At 43.5% G+C, this 24,491-nt stretch overlaps 1 protein-coding gene and 1 long non-coding RNA gene across 12 annotated transcripts; both read left to right on the top strand.

Annotated features, from left to right (window-relative positions):
* The first annotated feature begins 3,252 nt into the window (after window positions 1-3,252).
* LOC123062603 (uncharacterized) lies at window positions 3,253-8,435 on the top strand. Of its 4 annotated transcripts, none has more exons than XM_044486185.1 (5): window positions 3,253-4,335; window positions 4,584-4,690; window positions 6,475-7,230; window positions 7,391-7,552; window positions 7,642-8,435. In XM_044486185.1, the coding sequence occupies exons 1-5, from the start codon at window positions 4,287-4,289 to the stop codon at window positions 8,053-8,055; spliced, it is 1,488 nt and encodes a 495-aa protein (XP_044342120.1). In that variant the 5' UTR covers window positions 3,253-4,286; the 3' UTR covers window positions 8,056-8,435. The 4 variants fall into 4 exon arrangements, with proteins under 4 accessions (XP_044342120.1, XP_044342117.1, XP_044342118.1 ...); XM_044486182.1 differs by having other exon boundaries at window positions 3,257-4,335; window positions 6,475-7,305; XM_044486183.1 differs by having other exon boundaries at window positions 3,258-3,688; window positions 6,475-7,305.
* A 5,110-nt stretch (window positions 8,436-13,545) lies between these two features.
* Window positions 13,546-20,970, top strand: LOC123062602 (uncharacterized). 8 transcript variants are annotated; one of them, XR_006429803.1, is made up of 6 exons: window positions 13,546-14,004; window positions 14,087-15,926; window positions 16,567-16,792; window positions 17,588-17,820; window positions 19,644-19,789; window positions 20,449-20,970. It is a non-coding gene; the product is annotated as an uncharacterized lncRNA (long non-coding RNA). The 8 variants fall into 8 exon arrangements; XR_006429805.1 differs by lacking the exons at window positions 19,644-19,789; window positions 20,449-20,970 and adding an exon at window positions 18,537-18,805 and having other exon boundaries at window positions 14,087-14,329; window positions 15,079-15,926; XR_006429804.1 differs by lacking the exons at window positions 19,644-19,789; window positions 20,449-20,970 and adding an exon at window positions 18,537-18,805 and having other exon boundaries at window positions 14,087-15,678; window positions 15,767-15,926.
* The last annotated feature ends 3,521 nt before the right edge of the window (window positions 20,971-24,491 follow it).

Here is a 24,491-nt window from a genome sequence, read left to right as displayed (position 1 = left end):
CAGTAGCTAGGGCTCGCCGAAGTAGTCTCCAAGCAAAAGTTTGAACCCTGGGTAACATCATTTTTTCTGCCCAAACCTGATTGAGAAGAGAGATTACCTGTTGTGGCACTGGCTTAGGTCTCTGATTAATAGGGAGCTCAAGATTTTTGTAACAATGCTTGTAGGCACTTTTGGTTGAGAATTCACCTGAAGGGGTTAGCTTCCATACAAGCAAATCATGGCCTAGAGAATCAACTATAGGGGTTTGCAAGATGACAGCCGCAGTTTCAGGGGTAAACAAGGTATTAACTAGTTGGGTGTTCCATACCTTTTGACTATTGGACCACAGATCTTTTACCACAGCTGGATAGGAGTAAGGTGGTTGTTGAATATTCAAATTGTCATAAATATCTTGCCATTTAGAGAACCATGGAGAGCTCCAAATGGAGGAGCTTCCATCCACAAGTTGATAAAAAGATGCAGAGCTCAGTAGATGTCTTACCTTCAATATGGCTGTCCAGAAAGCTGACTTAGGCATATTGGCTTCTGCTCTCCAAAATGAGGTATTTGCATAGTACTTTGACTTGAGAATAAGAGCTAAATTACTGTTAGGCTCCTTAGCTATTCTCCAAGCTGCAGAAAGAATTAAACTTTGGTTGATGGCTTGTAGATTCCTAATTCCTAGGCCTCCTATCTTCTTATCTGTGCATATGTCCGCCCAGGCTCTCAAACATAGAGCCCTTTTAGTAGAGTCATCCTTAATACCTGTCCACCAAAAATTCCTGATGATAGATGTGAGCCTAGCAAGAAATTTCTTAGAAAACAAAATGTTGGACATGTAGTAGACAGGAATTGAAGAGAACACAGATTTGATCAAGGTCAATCTAGCTGCATGTGAAAGCCTATTAGCTTTGTAAGTAGAGAGCTTCGACTTAAATTTATCGTACACAAAATTATAAGCTCTAGCTCTATCCTTAGCCGGAAGAATAAGAGGATGACCCAAATGGGTGAAGGAGTTATCCATATCTGGCACTAGAAATAAGTTCCTGGTATCCTGTTTTTCCTGCAAAGAAACGTTTGTACTAAACATAATGGCTGACTTATTCCAGTTGGGAAGCTGCCCCGAAAGGTGGCCAAATTGCTGTAAAATTTGGGAAATAGTCTGAACTTCCTGCATATTAGCTTTTCCACATATCAACAAGTCGTCAGCAAACATTAACGAGTGGATAGGAGGGCAGTTTGGACGAGTGGATAGGAGGGCAGTTTGGACCTAAGGATATACCTGAGAGCTGGTTGGCTTGTAGTGCATTCTGTAGGGCCATTGAGAGCTCATTAACAGCAAGGACAAAAAGATATGGAGACAAAGGACATCCTTGTCGTATACCCCTAGAACTTTTGAAACATCCAAAAGGCTGCCCATTTATGATCACAGAAAAAGAGGGAGAAGAAATGCAAGCATATATAAGATTAATGAAATGGCTATGCAACCCCTTACGTGCAAGAGCAGAGCAAATGAAATTCCACTCGATTCTGTCAAAAGCTTTTGCAAGATCGATTTTAAGCATGAAGTCATTGCCTTTATAGGATTTCAAGGAGAAAGAGTGAGCAATTTCTTGCGCTACTATGATGTTGTTACTAATACGTCTACCTTTAATGAATGCCTGCTGAGAAGGATGGATGTAATCTGGCAAATGAGACTTCAACCTATTAGACAAGGACTTAGCAATAATTTTATAAACTACATTACACAGGCTTATAGGTCTAAAATCTGAAGGTAATTTACAAACTATCTTTTTGGGGATAAGAGCAATATGAGTTTCATTAAGACGAGGAGGCAGAACACCTGTAACGTAAAAATTCCTTACCAGTTGAGTAACATCATCACCAATCCAGCTCCAAGCTGTTTTATAAAAGCCCGCATTAAAGCCATCCGGACCTGGAGATGCATTCATCCTCATTTCTTTTAAAATCTCCCAGAGTTCCTGCTTATCTGGTATTGAAGTAGTAAAGTCTTGTGTGTCCTGAGGAAGAGTAGTACTTAAAAAAGGTCTACAATTATTAGGACTTAAAGATTGAAAAATGTTCTTAAAGTAGTCTACAAATTCATTTGCAATGTCCTGGGGATCAAAAAGATCTTTGTCTTGAGCATCCTTGATGGAAAGAATGCGGTTGCGTCTCCTACGCTTAGTGACAGCATTATGAAAAAATGAAGTATTCCTGTCACCGCGAGTAGCCCAATGTTTCTTGGCCCTTTGCCTGTAATATTCATTGAGCTTGGACATGTTTCTTTCATATTGAGCTACAAGCTGAACCTCAACAGAATGTTCCTGATCCTCAAGGGGTTGTACTTGGATGTTGTTGATCTGTTCTTCCAAAGATCGTAATTGTTTTTGGAGGGAATCCTTTTTCTTGCACCATTTTTTAAGCGTTCCTGCAAGATTATTAGCCCTGATGTGGAAGGGCATGTTTACTGTAGAGGACCAAGCATTATTAGCAACAGTGTGGAAGTCCTCTTCCAGAGCCCACCAATTTTCAAACTTAAAAGTCAACCGAGGCCTGCGAAACTTCGATTCCGTGGAGACCAATATAGGAGCATGATCACTCAAAATAATAGGCAAGTTAAAAACATTAGTGTTCGGAAAAAGATCACACCATTCAGCATTTGCCAAGCAACGATCAAGCCTTTCAAACACAGGTTTGGAAGAAAAACGTCTATTTGTCCACGTATAAGCAGGGCCAGAAAAGCCCAAGTCGAACAAACCACATTGCTTAACATACCCATTGAAAGCACGCATACGATTTTTATACACATTAATAGAGGAAGTTTCCGTATCATACATAATATTATTAAAATCTCCTAAACAAACTACTGGTTTGTCGAGATTATCACATACAAAATTGAAAATAAACTCCCAGATCATATTAGTAAGACGATGGTGGGGATCTCCATAAACACATACAAGTACAAACTCTACACTAGTGGGACAATGCACAGCTAAAGCTAAGATGAGACTGCTATTGGAGTACTTGACTGAGAGAGAAACATCATCAGACCATAGCAACCACAGTCCACCGGAAAGACCAATCGAAGGAACCACAAAGCTAGCCGAAGTATTAAAACGAGTATTTAGCTGAGCAGAATTGCACCTAGAGGACCTAGTCTCTGAAACAAAAGTTACCTGCGCATCGGTGGAGTACATCAATCTAGCTAAATAGTCCATTTTGTTGGATTCGCGGAGACTCTTGCCCTTACCTCACAATTCCAACTGATGAGTTTCAAGGCCGCAGCAGGAGAAGGAGGCACAGTACGAGCATCTGCCATGGCAGGATCCAGTCCTGCACCTGGAGGACGACTTCTTATAACAGCATCCGTAGCAGAAAACTTTCCCATGGCCATCAGACTCGGGACCCCAATCGATCAGGGTTGACAAAGACAGATGGATCTGGATGGAATAAGGAATCAGCTGAGACACCCTAGAAGAAACCTGGCATCCAGTTCATAACGCGCAACGGGCACTCTTCTTCTACCGCAACAATCCAAGAAAAAGCCCCAACAAAGACAGATCTACAAGATTCCAATCTGAAGATCTAGGGGATGGAGGGTGGGAGAAGACGCGAGAGGAGGCTAATCCGCGGAGGAAGGAGGGAACAGGAAACCGAACACGACGGCCGAAATCACCGGCGATGAGAAAAGCGGCGGCAACACAAGGTAGCGAAGGAGAGTTATCTTCAAATTGAGGAATCAAGAAGTCGTGTGGGAGACTGGAAAATAGACGATAGAGACGAACAGATTAAGCGCGAGGGGATAGAAGTGGAGAAGAAAGAAAGGGGATCAAATCTGGGAAGAAATTGGAAGGGAAGAATCAGAATTCAGGGACAGAGATACGGCATGAAGCCAGTCGCTTGCTAACCACTTCAATGTGGGACAGGCCGCTCGCGCCCCTCTCCTCGTACAGCTCCGGGATCTCCACGCCGACGAGGCCGACGCTGACGATTTGCTCCCTGCGGGCCTCACGGTAGCGCTCGTGGCCTCGCCAGTCGTCTGTCGCCGTCGCGCACGCCCGCATCCCCTCCGTCCCTCCTCTTACCCCGTCGCGCGCACACGAGCCGCGCCGCCTCCAAGGGGGTCGTCCGCCTGCCCGTTGGCCCTGTCGTCTACCCCGCGTTCCCGTGCGTGGAGCCGGTGCTCTTGCTTCCACACCCCTCGCTGCCCTCCTCACCCTCGCCGTCAGGTCTCAATCCCCGGCCGAATCAAAGGCGGCCCACTCAAGATTTGACAAGTGGACGCAGAGATAGCAGGGGAGCCAATGCCTTGTTTAGTTGATACACGATCCAAGATAAGCCTTGGAGTTGGAGGTAGGAGAAACAAATGGTTGGAGAAGGATCTTCATCCCACTGTCTGATGAGCTCCTCCATCATTTTTTGCAAAAATATTTATATTTTTTCTTGAATTTAAGCGAGTGCGTGTTAGTTATCTTGCAGAAAACTGGGTAAAAGGGAGAACCAGAATTGTTGTGCCTGTGCGTGTGTGTTTGTATGCTCGAGTTGGTTGTTTCCTTCTGTTAACATCTGTATCACTCACTGCCGTGTATTATGTGCTGCAGATGAATTGGTTACTTCAGTGCCAGATAAAAAGGACTCACTCTGCCAACAAGATGATCAGTCACAGGGTGATGATACGCCGACATCTTCAGGGCCGGATCTACCCGAGGTATGGCATAAAACATTGATAATGGAAAATTGGTTGACCTGTGCTGTCCGCATAAAATCGTGAACATATCTTCTAGTATTATCTTCTTTGTTGCTTTGACAGTGAAATTAACCTCTCAGTTGCTTATTACTGAGGTGATTTACGTGGTCTGGCTTGTACTCTTGCAAATCAGCCTATGAGGCTTTCTTTTTGGTACTATCAGATTACCTGGGCTCATTTGCGCTGTAAGCTATTCATTTGGCTTGCCATCAATAATCAATGTTGGATGGCGGACGCCCTGGCCAAAAGGAGGTTGCTACAACCGGCTGCTTTCCCCTTGTGTGAGAACATATCAGGTGCACCGAGCCAACTCATGCACCGAATGCACCCATGCTATATGAGCCATTGGATAAAAAACTTAAGGATACGATCAGGCTGGTAGTTGGATTGTTGGAACATTGCAGAATAGTCCTATTTATCAAAATCAACCCACACTACACATCTCCCTTTCCTATAAATAAATCTACGCGTTTAATTTGTTTACTTCAAACAAAAAGGTGCCATATAGTTTAAACTAAATGTCCGATTTCTGATCCGTTTTGACAGCCATCTTTGTTTTGACGAGATCTTCGAATCAAGATCAATATTGAGTATAATTTTTTTACTTTTTGAAAATTTTAACTCAACTTGACTGCAACATATACATGTTTTGCATCTTTCTCACAAGTTCCGAGTCAAGCTTCAAAAAACCAGCAACTACTAATTTTTGGATACATATTGAACATCAACCTTATTTCGAATATCTTGTCAAGACAAAAATGATAGTCAAAACGGATCTTAAATCGATCGTTCGGTTCAAAATATATGAACCATTTTATGTTTGGGCCAGAAAAATAAACACACAGATTTTTTGATGGGAAGTGTGTGCTGTGGAGTGCGGGTTAGTTTGTAGAAAGTGCAAGGCTGTCTCTGCAAAAGAGGTATAGTCCTTCTTTTGACCAAAATCTGGCCCATTATTTTTTCATCTAAGGGTCCTAAATTCACCGGTGCATTGGGTGCATAAATTGGCTCGGTGCACCTGATATGTTCTCCCCCTTGTGTGACCGAGTTGAGGAGTCAACTCAGCACATCCTTGTGCGGTGTGCCTTTGCCCTGCAGGTCTGGTCTTGTATTTTGCAAAGACTAGGCCTAATTGCTGTTGCTCCACAACCCACCACTGGCTGGTTCTCAAGCTGGTGGTGCCAAGTTCTCAATCAAGTTCCCAAAGAATTCCAAAAAGGGCTTAACTGCCTCATTATCTTGGTAGCGTGGGACATATGGAAGCATCGGAACAATTGCGTTTGCAGTGACGCTAGGCAAAATGTTTTCATGGGTTGCTGACAGTTGCTAGTGAATGCACCCTCTAGTGTTCAGCCAGACATTTGGCACTTCGGCAGCTTTTATGTGGGCCGCTTACCTTGGACAATTAGGCTCGTCCTTTGTCTTAGTTTGGTAGTTTTGTTTCCTGTGGTGTGAGTTCTTAGCTTGTTCCTTAGAGGTGTGTTTGGGTTGAGGAAGTTTCTATCTTCAGCCTTCTACATATTTCTTTCTTAATGAAGTGTTACACAGCCCTCCTGCGTGTTTGAGAGAAATATATTTATGATTGCTTTGCATGTCAACGCTATTTCTGTCTTTTTGCTACTGGGTTTATTTGTTCCAAGCTATCGCACAAAGCACCATTCCTTGACTGGGTTCCTTAATTTTTTGTAAAAAAAATGTTTGCCTTTACAATCCCAGTGATCAACTATTTTTCCATGCCTGTGCAGGATATCTGGTGCCTTGTACATTCCCTAATGCCATTGTGTGATTCTGCCCACTCTGCCTGTGTCTCTCGCACATTTCTACGTTCTTGGAGATGCCACCCCAAGCTTATCTTCACTGAGGAAACACTAGGCTTGAAACGGACGGAAGCAAGGGATTTCACTAGCAGAGTTAATCAAATTCTGAAAAATCACTCAGACACCAGTGTGAAGATACTTGAGTTTGTATTTGATGATTGTAACAATGTCAACACATGTCATCTAAATAGTTGGCTCCAGAAAGCTGTCACGCCAGGGATTGAAAAAATCACCCTTTTTCTGCCTTGGCGATATAGGGAAGAGTACAACTTCCCGTGCTCAATTTTACTTGATGGGCGTGGAAACTCAATTTGTTATCTTGACCTCACCAATTGTGCCTTCCATCCCATGGTTGGATTTGATTGCTTGAGAAGCCTGACAAAGCTGCGTCTCTATGGAGTTTGTATCACGGGGGATGAGTTGGGGCATCTTATTTCCAATTGTTTTGCTTTGGAGGAGTTGCAAGTCTGGTGTTGCATGGAGCTAATCTGCTTGACGATACCATTCTGGCTGCAGCGGCTTAGTTGTTTGACTGTGTCAGAGTGCAATATGCTGCGAGTGATAGAGAGCACAGCTCCAAACTTCACCACTTTAGACTTCTTTGGTGAACCAGTACAACTCGTGCTTAGAGAATCATCAAAGGTCAAACACTTGAAGGTGGGGTATTCATATAAGCCCAATGCTGTAAGTTATGCTATCACTAAGCTACCTTCTATTGCGCCACATCTTCAGACTCTTGCTATATACTCGTCTTCTGAGGTATACTCTGAAGCTTCAATTATTATATTCCAGTGTTTATGAATTGTAAGAAGGAATGTGATTAATTCGAGATATCTTTGTGCAGACGGTTAATACCCCAATGGTAGCTGACAAATTCCTTGACATAAAGCACTTGAATATTCACCTTGGTGAGGATGATGATGATGCTGTTACCCCGACCTATGATTATTTATCCTTGGCTTCGTTTCTGGATGCTTGTCCTGTCCTGGAGAGTTTCACCTTAAGTGTGAGTTTACTGTTCACGCTTCAAATGTGTCTAAGTATCTGCTGCGGAGACATTTAATTTGATTGGCAATAATATTTGATGCTATGCAGGTAGATCAGAGTGATATGCAGCATGAGTCGGTTTTTGGAGATCCCTCCTTATTTTTGAGGCAGATTCTTCAACACGAGCATGAGAGGCTCAAGAAGGTGCAGATCATTGGCTTTTGCTCTGCAAAGAGCATGGTGGAGCTAACATGTGATATTCTCAAGAATGCAACATCACTTGAGAGCCTCACACTGGACTGTATATTTGGTGCCGGTACGGGGGCGATTAGTGATTCTGTTAGGTGTGGTCCCTCAAAATCCGGTAAATGCTGGATCAGAAGCCGAGCTATGATCTTGGAAGCACATAAAGCAGTTGGTGCCATCAAAAGATACATCCTGGAGAGAGTTCCCCCTGCAGTCAAGTTAAATGTTGGGGGGCCCTGTAGCCGGTGCCAAGCTATGAATGTGATGCTACCGTAATTATCCAATGTTTAGATTTGCAATGTTGTAGATGTCATTGTCATTGTTTAGTGTTATAGCTAGTATATGCAACGCCCGAATGTGTTGTCAGAATTTTTCTATGCTATGCACCTTATTGGCGTCTTTTAACACTGCAAGTTGATTGTTACTCCACCTTGATTAGAGCTAAGGCTAGCTATGCAAATACATTTTGGTCTGTTTGGTTCCAAAGTATTCTTAAGTATTCGAAGAATACCAAAGTATCTTGAAAAACTATATGATACATAATAAGTGTCGTAATTTGGGACTAAGGTTGAACTAACCTGAATTGAAAATTGCCACACTTATTTGGATCAGAGGGAGTACCTGTTTGGAAGCAATGATAACACCAGTTTTTCGAAGTATTGTTGAAACGATGATGGTGTGTATGGCAATAATAAAAGTACATAGCACTGTACTTGGTCACCGTCCTCTTCTTTTCCCTCTCTGTTTGTTGCCGGATTGACTAGTCAAGGTGAATAAATTTAGCGCTGAAATCACCAAACTCAGTGTTGATGTGTAATCGAGAGACATTCGAGAGAGACAACAAAATGAATCAACTGTGTATTCTTTATTGATGATTGAAGCTTATATACAATGGAACGGTTGCCTCCAAGGGAGGCGACGGTTCGCTGGAGGCGTCTCTCCAGGCTGTAACCGACATGACGGTTGCTAGTATTGCGGAACCGCACGAGTGGAAAAGAGCGGGGATTATCCCCTAATAACAGCATGGGTTATTATTCTTAACACTCCCCCTAATCACCGCCTGACTGCATAAGGATCCATCATCTTTGGTTAAGTCTCCTCCAAAAACCATGTGGAAAAAATGTGAGGAGTAGTGCAGGCTATGCTGGTAAAACTCCTTCAAACCCAGTGGGAAAATAAGGAGAAAATGATCCAACATATAATGATTATTGCCTCCGTTAACTCAATATGAAGTATATTCATAGAATTTAGAGGACAATAAATATGTCGTATATACTTTCCTAAAAAACCCGGTGGGGAAAACAGAAAGTATGACATATGATCTTGTGTTGATATTACCTCATTAAAAACCTTGATGAGAACCTATGAAGTAAACTCGTAAAGGAAAAAAGAGTATAATATGATGCATTGAACATGAGTAGTTCAGGAAGATACTCCCCCTGATTCTTGCATATCTCAAAGTCATCGAATACCAATTCCAGAAACATTTTCTGCATGTTGAAGTTGGTAGAGGCTTTGAGAACAAACGTATAAGTTTGTTGTATGATTTGTCCATAATGAATTTCTCCAATATATTTTGGATATAGACAACGTAGTATACCATAATGTATGAATGAAGGTGCTCAAGTTGTAGTAACGAGCGGTATTTTGGTTTACCCAAATCCTTCATTTTAAACTCCGTCATTTTAGATGATTACATGTGTCGTCATTGCGGACACACAAACATGGATAACCATCATTGTAGGAGTAATCCTTATGTATAAGGAACTCACTACGTCGGTTGTACCAAATGTACTGACAATAATAATAAGTCATATGGTGACTTATTGATTTTACACAATGTATGTTGCATTTTATACTTCGATTCAGAATTGAGGTTCTGCCGGGAACCATCTATATCTGAATCTAGTGATCTACATGGGTATGTAATCACTACATCTATCAACTGCAGAGATAGATGATTTTGAACTGCCAATTATATAAGTTATCTGAATGAGATCCCACCTCTGGAGAATAGTTGGGTATCTGCGTGAACCCTTGTGCTACAATACTTGCTCTTTGTTTCACCACCTCGTTGTTCTCAATTCTGTTTCCAGAAGAAAACTGGTGTAGGTATTGCTTATGAACACCTTCCCATTATTGAGCAAGATCATTTCTACCTAGATTATACCCTTTGATTGAGTTCAGCCCGAGTGTTGTTCACACTTTGCCATGGCCATGGTCTTTGGATCTGAATCATTTGAAAGGTTTTTGCAATCTAGTTGAGAAATGTATGTCAATAATTGTAGACTTCCGGTTATATGATTCTCTAGAATCTATATATAAATATATAGTTGATGGAAATATAGTTACCCATAGTCACTGCTCGCGATTTCCCAATGCGATTGAGTCGGGTATTCCGATGTCCCGGTCATTGTGTGCACTACGATCTGAGTTGGTGGAGGTTTCCCGTCCACTGGGTGTATACTACCCATTTGGTGTCTGTCAACGTGAAGTTGACTTGCATTTACTGATTCACAGGCCTTGATATCCTTACTTGGAGAAGCCGGATCCTGATGTACTTCTGCCATACATATCCCCCTGTTGCTTTGAACGGGGAGTGGAGTGGATTTTGTTGGTACCTCCACTCTTTCAGGCATACTTTTACAGGATTATAGAATTGTGTGACACCTTTATAGTCAGTAAATGAATCTGGCAGGTTATTTGCAATGTGTTGCAAATCTTCTGAACGCATAGTTCAGATTTTTGAGTACATGGATTTGAGGCAGAAATGTGTTGAACATTCCACTAATTTCCTGGCATTCTTTATGGTACTTGAAATCTACCCTTAATGCCTGGAAATGTTCCTCATTGAATCAGCATACTAGCCTTGAATAACTCCCCATGTGTCGGGGGGATGAACCCTGATGACCCATAAGTATAGGAGATCTATCGTAGTCCTTTCGATAAGTAAGAGTGTCGAACCCAACAAGGAGCAGAAGGAAATGATAAGCGGTTTTCAGCAAGGTATTCTCTGCAAGCACTGAAATTATAGGTGACAAATAGTTTTGTGATAAGATAATTTGTAACGAGAAACAAGTAACAAAAGTAAATAAAGTGCAGCAAGGTGGCCCAATCCTTTTTGTAGCAAAGGACAAGCCTGGACAAATTCTTATATAGAGAAAAGCGCTCCCGAGGACACATGGGAATTATCGTCAAGCTAGTTTTCATCACGTTCATATGATTCGCGTTTGGTATTTTGATAATTTGGTATGTGGGTGGACCGGTACTTGGGTACTGCCCTTACTTGGACAAGCATCCCACTTATGATTAACCTCTATTGCAAGCATCCGCAACTACAACAAAAGTATTAAGGTAAATCTAACCATAGCATGAAACATATGGATCCAAATCAGCCCCTTACGAAGCAACGCATAAACTAGGGTTTAAGCTTCTGTCACTCTAGCAACCCATCATCTACTTATTACTTCCCAATGCCTTTCTCTAGGCTTAAATAATAGTGTAGTGTCATGTAGTTGACGTTCATATAACACCACTAGAGGAGAGACAACATACATCTCATCAAAATATCGAACGAATACCAAATTCACATGACTACCAATAGCAAGACTTCCCCCATGTCCTCAGGAACAAACGTAACTACTCACAAAGCATATTCATGTTCATAATCAGATGAGTATTAATATGCATATAGGATCTGAACATATGATCTTCCACCAAATAAACCAACTAGCATCAACTACAAGGAGTAATCAACACTACTAGCAACCTACAGGTACCAATCCCGGACTTAGAGACAAGAATTGGATACAAGAGATGAACTAGGGTTTGAGAGGAGATGGTGCTGGTGAAGATGTTGATGGAGATTGACCCCCTCCCGATGAGAGGATCGTTGGTGATGACGATAGCGATGATTTCCCCCTCCCGGAGGGAAGTTTCCCCGGCAGAACAGCTCCACCGGAGCCCTAGATTGATTCCGCCAAGGTTCCGCCTCGTGACGGCGGAGTCTCATCCTGAAAGCTGGTTTATGATTTTTTTCCTCATCAAAAGACTCCATATAGCAGAAGATGGGCATCGGAGGGCCACCAGGGGGCCCACGAGGCAGGGGGCGCACCCAGGGGGTGGGGGCGCCCCCACCCTCGTGGGCAGGGTGTGGCCCCCCTCCGGAACTTCTTGCGCTCAGTATTTTTTATATATTCTGAAAATGACTTCCGTGAAGTTTCAGGACTTTTGGAGCTGTGCAGAATAGGTCTCTAATATTTGCTCCTTTTTCCAGCCCAGAATCCCAGCTGCCGGCATTCTCCCTCTTTATGTAAACCTTGTAAAATAAGAGAGAATAGGCATAAGTATTGTGACATAATGTGTAATAACAGACCATAATGCAATAAATATCGATATAAAAGCATGATGCAAAATGGACGTATCAACTCCCCCAAGCTTAGACCTCGCTTGTCCTCAAGCGAAAGCCGAAATCAAAAAATATGTCCACATGTTTAAAGATAGAGGTGTCAATCTTTCCCTAATAATAAAGCACGGATTGAGTTCCTTTGCTTTTCGAAAATGGGGGCTGCTACAAATAAGCCGGATGATTTCTTAGAGAAATCATCCGCCTATTTAGTCGTTCGATCGGTGCACTGGTGGCCGTTGAATTACAACAACGCCACGGTAGCAGCGAGTCAACGCAGCACCATTGCAGACTTGCAGTCCCAGCGCAGCTCCAACGCAGCACCACGGATTGATTCCGGCGAGCTCCATTGCGGCCCCAGCAGAGCTCCGACGCAGCACCGACGCGCCGGCGAAGCTCCATTGCAACTCCGGCCAAGCTCCAATGCAGCCCCGGCGGAGCTCCAACGTAGCTCTGACGGCTCCGGCGAAGCTGCATTGCAACCCTGCCTGAGCTCCACCGCAGCGCTGACGGCTATGGAAAAACTCTATTGCAACTCCGACGGAGCTCCACTACATCCCGCGCGTGGTCCAAGGCAGCGCCGACGGCTCTGGCGAAGCTCCATTGCAACTCCGGCGGAGCTCCATTGCAGCCCGGGATGGTCCAAGGCAGCGCCGACGGCTCCGGTGAAGCTCCATTGCAACTCCGGTCGAGCTCCATTGCAGCCCTGCCGGAGCTCCACCGCAGCGCCAACGGCTCCGGCGAAGCTCCATTGCAGCCCGGCCTGGTCCAAGGCAGCGCCGACGGCTCCGGCTCCACGGGTCACATGTCGCTTGCTGCACTGCAACTCCCCGCCGATTCGCGTTGCAGCGTCACTGGTCGACGGCGGGATCGTGGGGTCGTAGCGCTGCTGTGGTTGGACTGGTCGCGCCTAGAAAAAAGAGAAGAAGCAGGTGGAGCGGTGATGGCAGCTGGTGGTGCCTGCAGCAGCAGGTTGGGTTGGCTCATGCAGCGGTAGCTGCCGCGACGACGGGCCAGTGGCCGGTGGCGGCTTGCTTATCCTGCGTCCGGAGAAAGAGATGGGGATTTGCTTCTGCAGAGGTAGGAGATGAGGGAGCCGAGGGACACGCGGAAAAGATAAGGTTGCGAGGTCCACGCCACGCGGGACACGCGTCGCTGTTATCAGCCGGATGAAAATAAACGATTTCCTTCGAAAATAGAACCCACAGTCCTTTCTTTAGTGAATCTGGGAAAACGCTTCGGTTTAAAAAAAAGACCCTTTTTGCATAAAGATCCCTGTGCTTTTTAGTATTTGACCTGCAGTCCATGGATAAGTGAAAAACGATTCATCCACGCCGTCTTATTTTCCACCCGCGCCACACAAGGATGGATAAGGCGAAGGGGGCGAAAGATGCTGATGCGTGGGGGGAGAGAGTGGGAGGAGTGCGCGTACACGGGAGGCGGGAGGCGGGGCCAGGGAGGAGGAAGACAGCCGCGACGGCGACCAGTGCCGCGCCGCCGGCGGCGAGGAGAGCTCCGGGTTCACCGGATCGAGCGTCGCCGAGGAGGGGGACACTCCACGGCGGCGGTGCTTGGGGCTCCGACGAGCGGAGGCGAGCGGCGACAGGAGGCGACAGGAGAAGCTCCGCGGCGACCTGAAGGCCATCAGCCATGGCCGTTGTGGTTTCGCGTGCGCCCGCGAGCGGCTGCACGCTGGGGGAGGCGGAGCTTGACGCAGCGCGCGAACCTAGCCTTGGTGCGAGTGCGACGGCGACGCGGCTGCTGTCCTCCCGTCTAACCCGCGGCACGTCGAGCCTCACCGGAGTTCCTCCATGACGCCGGTAGGAAGCCCCTATCCCGCAGTCTCTCTCTGCTTCCTTCCCATGTTCCCTCTCTGAATCTCTCTCTCCTTCCTTTCTTCAGTAAGCAGCTGCCACTGCCCTCCATGGAGCCCCGACGCCTCCGCCATGAACCCATCCATCCCTCCTGTGCGCGCTTCCCTGCAACTCCAGAAGCCCGCCCGCAGCTCTCTGCATCGAGCAGCAGCAGTTCGGGCAGAGGACGACGCCTCTGCCTCGACCGCTCGCCCCCTCTGCTTCGCGCTGGACTGCCAAGCCCCTCCCGTCCTCATCCCCGTGCAGCTGCACGCTCTCGCCTGCCCCCACGGTGAGCTCCGCCTCCTGCGTGTGGTCGCCGCCTCCCTCAACCTCCACCACCTGCTGCAAGTTGGTGCCCAGGGCGTCGCAAGCTGCCAGCGGCGGCAGAGTTGCTGCTCCCGTGTCGTGATTGGACTCCGTGTTCTTCTCCAACAGCAAATACGTGTTCTTCTCCAACACCAATCAATGGATTTCCCGAGCCGGATTTGAGTTGCCTACTATAAGAAGGAAGGGTCCTCGGACCAGAAGCTCCATCACATCAAATCAAATCCCGTCGAAATTGCAATCTTCGTCGAAACATCCATGTCGCCGCCGAGTTCGCCGGAGGAAGAAGCGCAGAGTTCGCCGGAGGAACAAGCGTTGGACGTGTGTGGCGGCGTGCTCGGAGAGCGGGGAGGGGCGCTGTGGTGGTGGAGATGGCCGACGCTGTAGACAAGCGCTGGGAGCTTCTGAAGCCATGGCCGAGCGAAGGGGAGAGCCGCCATGCTAGACGAGAACAACAACCGTGGTAGATGATGTTCAGGGAGATATTACAAACTGCTAGATGTTGCTACTGTATTGACTATAAGCTGCTGGATTTCTTGCTCCCAAGTATACTTGCTTATCTGTGCTATAATGGAAAATAGCCTAACCGTTGGACCTTCAGTTTATTATATTTTCTTCTTTGTTCTTGGTAGACATGCGCAAGTCAATGGCTGATCACTTCTTTATATGCGATCCTGAGCTGATGCGAAGGTCCTATGTTTTCTTGATTGGCAGGCAGGTGAGCAAGAGGAGGACCATAGGTCAGGGAGTGTTTGGTTTCAGGGAGATCGTTGGGGAGGAGTTCATGACCATGTTCCTGTCAGTTTTTAGCCGTATGGTTCAGAATCGCCATAATTGGAGTGGCATTTATCAAATTAACCCTAATTACTTTGTCAAACACACATATTCTTTCTTGATACGCATTTTCATTTTTGGTTATCTGTGAGAATGTTTAGTATACAGAGAAGTTGTTCCATGGATCAGCTAAACAAAAAATAACTTTTCATTTGTGATAGTTTGCGATATGCAGAGATAGGTCTATCAAAGTTTGTAATGGCTCATGGCCAAACATATGAAACTGTTCTTGATACTATTTTATCCTTTTCTTAATATCATCATCATCATATATATATATGTGTGTGTGTGTGTGTATATACACACACACACACACACACACACACAAATTAGAAACTTTCTAACATCTGCATATTTCAGGTTTAGGAGGATGTAGAGAGAACGATGTTCAAACAATTAAGTGCAGCATCAACAGACGTGTTCCTAAATTTTGATGACTATTAGAAAGAGAGAGGATATGGTGACCGAAAGTCGTGCCGTGTACGTGTCGGGCAGTGGTAGATTAAAGATATTTTGTAATTGGACTTGGCAAGGGATAGAGACTAGCATGAATTTTTTTTTTGAGCAGCGAAATGGCGCAACCCTTCGTGATTTTTGAAGTTTGAACAGAGTTATGAACCATTCGCCGCCTAATCCCTAGATTCTTGGAGTATCAAGATGGTGTGGCCATCAGGGTTCCCATCACCATGCATGCCATGCTTGAGCTCCTCAAGAACGCCACCAAGCTGGTAAGTTTCTCATATCTTCTGTCCTTTATTTAGCCTTTGCAAATCTACATTCAGTTTATTGCATCAGAAGAACACTAACCCAATCTAGCATCATACAGTAATCGTCATTGTTATGGATACAAGAAAGTACAAATATTTTCTTAGGCAGTATCTGAGCGTTATTGTCTTGTGATTGTGGCCAAGCATAAACTGACATAATGACATCTTTCAGCAAAAGTCGGTAGTGCTTCAAGCCTGAAAGTTGATACTTTAAATTTAACAACGGATTCGTGTTGTAGTGCTTCAAGTCTGATTGCTCCTTGTTTGATTCAAGGCTTAGTTCCTGTTAAAATAGTATACCTGGTCCAGTTACATATAATTCGTGTTTTGCATTATATTAACTACTCAAAAGGGCATGCTTGGTTGAGTAACCCCAGGTAAAAGGTGGCTGCTACAAAAACTGTGGCAAACAAAATGACCACGAGCTTGGCAAATAAGTTCTGTTTCTCCCGATTTGATTCAAGTTTGAAATATTCACAGATGCTACACTTCAGGCCGTAAATGAACAAAAAAGCTAGGACTGATCTTTTAGTCAGTTTTGTGTCAATGAGTAAATCAGTGCTCGTCCTCTGAGATTGAGCATCTATTTTATTTCCCATAGGCGTGTAATGGATGATGGCTGATGCAACGGTGGAGGAGGCGTATTGATGTCAGTTTGAAGCAAATCAGGAGAACGCCACCATCGGTGAGGTTGCCAGGTGAAGGAAGCAGCGGACTGGTGGCAAGGCTTTTCTACTCACCACCGTTTGAGTTCATCATCTGTCGCTACTGTACCCACTCAGTCGTATCCATGTTTGCATATTCTCCAGCCCATTCAATAATCCACGGTAAGTGGTTAGGAGCTACATAGTTTCCACTTTTGCCATGTTTTATATACCGAACTAATATTTTTTACATGAAACTAGATTCCGATCTTCTGGTCTTGCCTACTGTTTACTTATTCAAATTGATTCAGTTTTCCGTTCGTGTGCATTAGTCATATTATAAGTTGTTGCACGCTGCCGCAAGCTGCCCGGAGCCACGCAACGTCTGTCCTAAAGGCACGACATCGCTAATAATTCTGGCTCCACTTCCTCTAGGAAGCATAGTCATTGAAACCCATAATATGAGAGACAGTTTAGTTGCCCGATGGTAGGATGCTGCTATGGCGGAATAAAAGGAAGATTGTGATTACAAGTACATTTTGGATAATAGCAGGAAGGAGCTGCTGGAACTAACTAATCTAGAAAGTAATTTCTTGATCTATTTACTCACATACACAAGTAGTTGTTGAGGTAAAGCAATATGCTTTTTGGGCCCAAGTAGCATTTACATTAATAGTGATTTTTGTGAGAAGAAAAATATTATAGGCTGATTCCTATTGTTACAGTACCAACTTATCTTAGAAACAAAGAAGCACCAAGCTGGACTGCTGGCCGAGGAGATGCATATGTGGGCACTTTCTGCTGGCCAAGTTCAGAAGCAAATTAACTGCTTGTATTTGCATAAGCAACAGAGAGAAAATGTTAGAGAACTTAGCAAAAAAATGGTACTCGAGGCTTAGAATGTCTTGCACTTTCTGCTGTAACACATCCATGTTTAGTGTGTTTTAATGCAGCTTTATCCTATTTTCGCTTGAACAGAAAGGAGAAAGAAATGTCTAAGAAACCGAAGGTATTGCTGCAGCTGATAGGTCGCCTACTCCTTTGGATACCATTCATATCGTACTTAACTCAGTGAGCAAATTGAGGACTACGGTTATCTTCCATGTCTATGTGAAATAAATGCGATAGTTTCATAACACCAAATGGTCCAAAGTGCATCCAATACATGGTCAAGAGCACCACTGACGTTCACGAAACCGATAATATTACAGGTCAGTGTAGATATGAGTTTTCTAATTTTGTCAAATGCAGCTATGTTATACTAACAACCCGTGTTTGCATGTCCTAATTTATGTCTGCAAAAGCTGTATCTTTTGTTGAGCTATATTATAATATTATGTGTATGTACGCGCATGTTGCACAGAGATGCTATTTGGCATGCATGAATTCTAATTTTAATTTAAAGTTAGGCATGCTTAATCTCACACACCACAAAATTTCCTTACTGTGTACTACATCTTTTATCTCCAATTTGGATAATCTAAGCGATAACTCTTTAGTCTGATTTAATTATCTTCAAAAGTTTGCTAGAGGCTATAGATGACCTTCTGGTTTTTCTTCAATAATTTTTTATAGTGCAATTGTATGAACTGGTTTCCCCATCAGGGCTGTATTTTCTTTTCTTTGATAGATTCTAGAGTCATGTACTTCCGTTTCATGTGCCCATGTTTGCCATTATATGTGCCTTTCTTGTTGAGCTTTATTTGGATGAACTTTTGTTATGGGACATGGCTTCATGGGCATGAACGGACATTTTGATCTAACCTTGTTTGAGATGTTCTTTTATGCTTGCCTTAGGCACTCAGCTTTGTGTGGTTAGTGATGACAATCGACAGTGTCTCTGTTAAAAATTATTCATAATTACTAGGAGCATTCCATAATTTGTATCGGGCTGTTTATTTATTTATTGAGGAAAGGCTTGTATCAGGCTGTCCTGGTGGGAGTCTTCTCGGTCCTGGTGTGGCGACCTAGGAAGGACAAACAGGGTTGGTCGGCACCAAAGATGAAAACATTGTCGAGCCTTACTTTTTGCAAGTTGCCTCACTTCTACTACTTTTAGAGGAAAGATAGCAATTTCAGTCATGTTGCACGAACACTTGTAGATCGCGGTGCATCAAGATCATAATTGCTACACTCAAAGGTTACATTGACCTTATTTCTGACATTTGCAAAAAATGTATTAAAAATGCTGCATAATGGCACATGGAGCAATTTATACTTAATATTTCGCCCGGTGCAACGCACGGGCATTTGTACTAGTAAAAATAAAACACGGATATGAGGGCATCATGATCATTCTGAGAACAACAACTTATATAATTTTTGTCATATGATCTCTTATGCTAGAGTAACAATTCAATCATAATTTTAAGTATGAATCATAAACTTCATTGAGAACTAACAAACTATAATCTCAGCCATTGGAGTAATTGCAATTTATCATAATATAGGAAAGAGTCAATATAAAAGCTTTTTAGCAAGTCTAGATACTCAACTATCATATAGTCATTCACAATTGCTAATACTCACGCAATACTTATGGGCATGGAGTTTTAATCGGACACGGAGAAAGATAGGGGCTTATAGTTTTATCTCCAAACGTTTTACCTTAAGGGTAATGTCAACAATAGTTCATTAGAACTCATATCCAATTAGCCATATATATACCAGAATCTTTTCAACATGTTGTGCTTGCCAAAAGATAAAATGTAAAAAGGAAGGGTGAGGAACACCAAGACTCTTATGTAAGGTAGGAGATAAATGTAAAAGATAGGCCCTTCGCAGAGAGAAGCAGAGGTTGTCATGCGCTTTTATGGTTGGATGTACAAAATCTTAATGTGAAAGAACGTCACTTTATATTTCCATTTGTGATATGGACCTTTATTATGCAGTCCGTCGCTTTTACTTCTTTCATATCATATGATCGTATAAAGCTTGTTTTCTCCCACACTAATAAGTCATACATATTTAGAGAGCATTTTTTTATTGCTTGCATTGATGACAACTTACTTGGAGGATCTTACTCAATCCATAGGTAGGTACGGTGGACTCTCATGGCAAAACTGGTTTAAGGGTGTTTGGAAAAAGTAATATTTCTACTTGTGCAAAGAATTTGGCTAGCATGAGGGGGAAGACAAGCTCAATCATGTTGGATGATCCATGACAATATAATTTTCAGATGTAAGAAAACATAACCCATTACACTGTCTTCCTTGTCCAACGTCAACTCTTTAGCATGTTATATTTTAATGAGTGCTCACAATCATAAAATATGTCCAAGATAGTATATTTATATGTGAAGACCTCTCTTTCTTTATTACTTCCTATTAATTGCAACGATGAGCAAAACTATGTTTGTCAACTCTCAATAACTTTTATTCATCACACTTTTTATATGTGAGCTCATTACTCTCCATAAGATCTATATGATCTCTTTTATTTCCTTTTTATTCATGCCAGGCTAGTCAATAGACAATCTCATATTCATTAGATCAGTCTCGTGGTAGACATATGTACTCTGTACTACACCGATATGAATATAATCAAAAGCAGGACGTAGGGTTTTACCTCCATCAAGAGAGTCTGAACCTGATTAAAATCCCATGTCCATATTACCATCGCTTCAAGACGCCTAGCTTAGGACCCCTACTACGAGATTCGCCGCTTTTGACACCGACATTGGTGCTTTCATTGAGAGTCTGCTAGGCGATCGTTGCGATTCGATGGATCTTCAACAAATGCCAAATCAGGTGTTGTAGTTTCAGTTTATTTCGTTGTACGTAGATCAATTCTTTTGCCAAAAGAAAAATCTCTGTTGTTCATTGCTATTTTTTCTGCAGATTCGATCCGGCTCCGCGCGCATAGGCCATCAAGGCAAGAAACATGCGTAGCTATATGAGCGCCAGATGCCAACGTGTGCTAGAAGCAGCGGCGGCAGGTGGCCTGGCGGCCGAACACATCATTGGGGAACACATGCCCTAGGGTACCTGATCAGGGCCAGGTTCGTACGCTGGCTGGACAGCAATTCAGGGGACCTGCCAAAAATCTGAACTATGGTAATCCAGCGAGGAGACCCTGCCTGTGCCGAACAGTGTGCGGGCCGACAAGAATTCAGATTTGCTAGAAAGTGATCCGGTCCTAGTTTTATTTTCTTTATTATTTAATCATGAGACTGTCTATGCTTTTGGCGAGGGAATTGCATGAACCACCACTTATTGGGGCTAGTGTTGCACAAAACACCTACTATACAGGTTTGTTGCAGAAAGCACCACATATTGGTGTAATACATTGCAGATAGGTCTAATCTAGCGTTTAGCTATATTAACATAATTTCAGACAAATGGATCTCGCTTGTAAGTCAATTCTAACCGGCTGATGCAAAGGAATGTGACTTTTATCCGTTTGGGTCGGCCGAGCAGACATGCATGTCCGGGTTTTTTGGGTCGGCTGGTGCACCCACCGTGGCCGACGCATTTGTCCGCGTGGTCTTAAAAAACTAAATAGGCACAAAAAATATTTAAATTTAAAACATGAATATTAATAATACATGATTAAACATTAAAACCGCTGGCCAAAGTCCCCTTCAAACATAACTAAATATAATAAAACATAATAAAAACAAAAAGCCTCACAGCAGTTCTCGCCCATAGCCGTAAGCGTCATCCTCATCGTTGGAGCAGGTAAAGTCAAAGAACTTTGGCGGCTGTGCCCAGGGGAACGCTGTCTGGTAGGCAACAATATTGTCAGGGGAGCGCCTCCTCCAGACCAAGTATGCAAGACTAGTCATATTATTTTGTGATGGTTGTATTGGCCACATGACAACTAGTTTGCTGTAGTGGCCATATAGCAAATACTTGGATGCTAAAATCTAATGGCAACAATATCTACCATGTTTTTGGTGCTAGTGATCACATGCCGAACTTGTTTCATTTAAATTTTGGTTCAAATTTTAACAATTTCAGAAAATATGAAAAATTCCAGTGAATTTCACATGTCTACAGTACCATTCTGGAAAAGTTTTACCCCATTTGGATCAATGGGTTGAAGATAATGAAAGTTTTGGTTAGCCCGTACAATTTTTTGGTTCAATTTTTGACATTTTTCAGAAAAATGAGAAACAATTCCAGTAAATACTACATGTATTCAATACTAATTTGAGAAAGTTTCGGCTCAATTGAACCACAAGTTTGGGAGATAATGACGATCTAATATGTTGGCTGATGTGACCGGTTTTTATTGCCACATGTGCACTTACAAGTGGGACGCATCTGTATAAAATTATGTCAATGTATCCAAACACTAGATTAGATCTAGTTGCAATGTATTACACCAATATGTGGTGTTTTCTGCAACAAACCCGTATAGTAGGTGTTCTGTGCAACACTAGCCCCAATAAGTGGTGGATTATGCAATTCCCTCTGCTTTTGGCTAACCATCTGTCCCCTATGCATGTCCCACGTGCAAGTGCCAGGACTGCCATTGTCCACGTAATAGAGGCAGCATATGTTTTTGTTTGCATTGCCACAGCACTCACGTGAAGACAAGGACCTCCGAACACACTTGCAATTAAAGCATACAGTGCCCTTTGCACTGCCGCAGCAGGCGCAAGACGTGCAAATCACAAGAGACTATCCAAATGATAGCACAGTTGCTTTAATCAGTACAAGCAATTAGTTTTTTTCCTTCCAATAAAATTGTTCGCGCAGATAAGTACTGCCGAAGACCTTTGTACTGGCAAAAGGTATAATTTTGCGCGCAGGTTATTGGCGCTGGCGGTTCACAATCAGATTTTCGCTCTAGCCGATGACCTCTGACCCACGTCGACATCCCTGCACTCTCGATCTTACTTCGACGCGGGGGTCGTATTTGTTTTATTATTATTATTATTATTATCATTATTATTTGGTTGCACTATTTTTTGTGTGCAGGCAATCTATTTAGATTGGGCCGCGCTAACACCTCGGCAAGGTGATATCGTCGTCCTACCGACGTTGACCAAGTCGCCGTGTTGCGTCGACGCATGTCCCTGTGTCAACGTTTCCACATTGCGGCTCCGCCGGGCTGACCTTGTCACCCAGGCCATATCTCTTTCATTATTTACTTCACTTATATTAATTAAATAGAAGAATTTGTTTATATACATTATTATTTATCATTACTTTTGGTTTGCACTATTTTATCTGTGTAGCCAATCGACTTAGACTGAGCCGCATTGTCGCCTCCGTCGACCAAATTGTGTTATCGCCTTGGCGCGCTGCCCTATGTTGGCAACCCCGCGTCGTCGCTTCGTCAACCTACTCAGCCAGAGACTCCGGTGTCACTCGCCGATCTGCTCCATCACCGCGACTGGACTGGGGGCTTCATCTTTTCGGAGTGCTGAACTCTCTGCTCGGCCACCTCGGGACCAGCCTGGGAGCTGGAACCTTGTCCCGCATCAAGCTCAGACCACGTCATCAATATTGAACACATTAACCACCTAAGTTGCCTTCATGCTCAAAGTTTTAAATTTTTAACTTGTGTTCGGTTCGACCAAGCATTATACTTTTTTGGCAAAAAGTTGTTTGTGAAAAAATTCCTTGTCATAACCCTGTTTGTGACACACAAATTCAAATACCCCATTTACTTGGGGGCTTCCTTTATGAAACTTTTCCTCTTGCATATGATTATACTTGTACGGCTCCGTTCCTTGTTCACGTATTACGCCACAATATGCACCATGTTGACTTAAGCGATTTGCAAGCTGGGTTGCCTCGCTCCTGTGTTTACCCCTACGTTCCCGATTGTTCGGCTAGGGAGTAAAGGGAGCACATCTGAGATTGTCACGATCGGGTCATCCGAGCCAGACCTCAGACTGGGTGAAGCCGAAAGCTAGCGCTCTTATTTTCAATTATGGTCGGCACACAACGGAACTCATGAGTACAAAAAATCTATTGCACAAGTCTCATAGTAACAATGAGCATCGAAGAAAGGTATCGGTGGGGGTACTATTTTCTTCGAAGATGCTTCTTACACTTTGTCAGTAATATAGCATAAGTTCCCTGAGCGTGCTTTGTCTGTTACAACCATATGACCTGATTGCCTGGTTATTGGAAACACCGTTGATATTCTCGACAGGTGGAGTACATAACACTTTTCGGTTCTTGACCGAAGAGGGAGAAGCCGACGGTCGGTTAAGACGCGTTTAAAGTTCGGTGAACACAGATATGATACAAGTACTTCCGTACATACGATCATTATACATAAAAATTCTTTTACCCAAGTCACTTGGGGGCTCTTAAAATTTATATGAGCCGTTTATAATAAATAATTTCTTCCTAGTCGTTGCAAAGTCTTTTTTTATCACTCCTTTTTCGACGCGAGTGTGTGGTCAATAGTCGGGTAGCCTGATTTCTCTCTCAAGCCGCTCGGGTTTTAGTTTGCTAAATTGGCATAACGAGAAGTACCCCGCCTTAGGGATAGGAGGTTGTAGCCGTAGGCTAACCCGCTTGAAGTCTTGAGATAGGATGTGTCATATTAAAGCACGACATAAGCACTTTTTTTCTTTTCTAAGACCAATTTTCGGATTGACACCGAACACTTGATCTTGTTCGAACGTTTAGTTTTTACTGACGTTTTTTGGTTTTCCAAGCTTATGGCACTTTTAAACTATTTGTGTGTTTCCCGCATAAGTCGCGCAGTGCAACCCCGGACACCTTTAGAGATTCGGCAAAAACATTCTCGGATATTACTATATATGCATTGGTTTCGAATTACGTCTTCGGTCAATAGTTGGGTTGCCCGGCTCTTGTGCTTGACCGCCTACGTTCCGCTTTGTTCGGCCAAGTGTGCAAAAGGAGAACCACTGTGATTGTGCTTCCAGCTAGCATGGTTAAGCACCTCAGTG

Source organism: Triticum aestivum, chromosome 3A (assembly GCF_018294505.1).
Source record: "Triticum aestivum cultivar Chinese Spring chromosome 3A, IWGSC CS RefSeq v2.1, whole genome shotgun sequence".
NCBI classification, from domain to species: domain Eukaryota; kingdom Viridiplantae; phylum Streptophyta; class Magnoliopsida; order Poales; family Poaceae; genus Triticum; species Triticum aestivum.
Note: the sequence above shows the minus strand (reverse complement) of the source record. Positions and strands in the feature narration are given on the sequence as shown.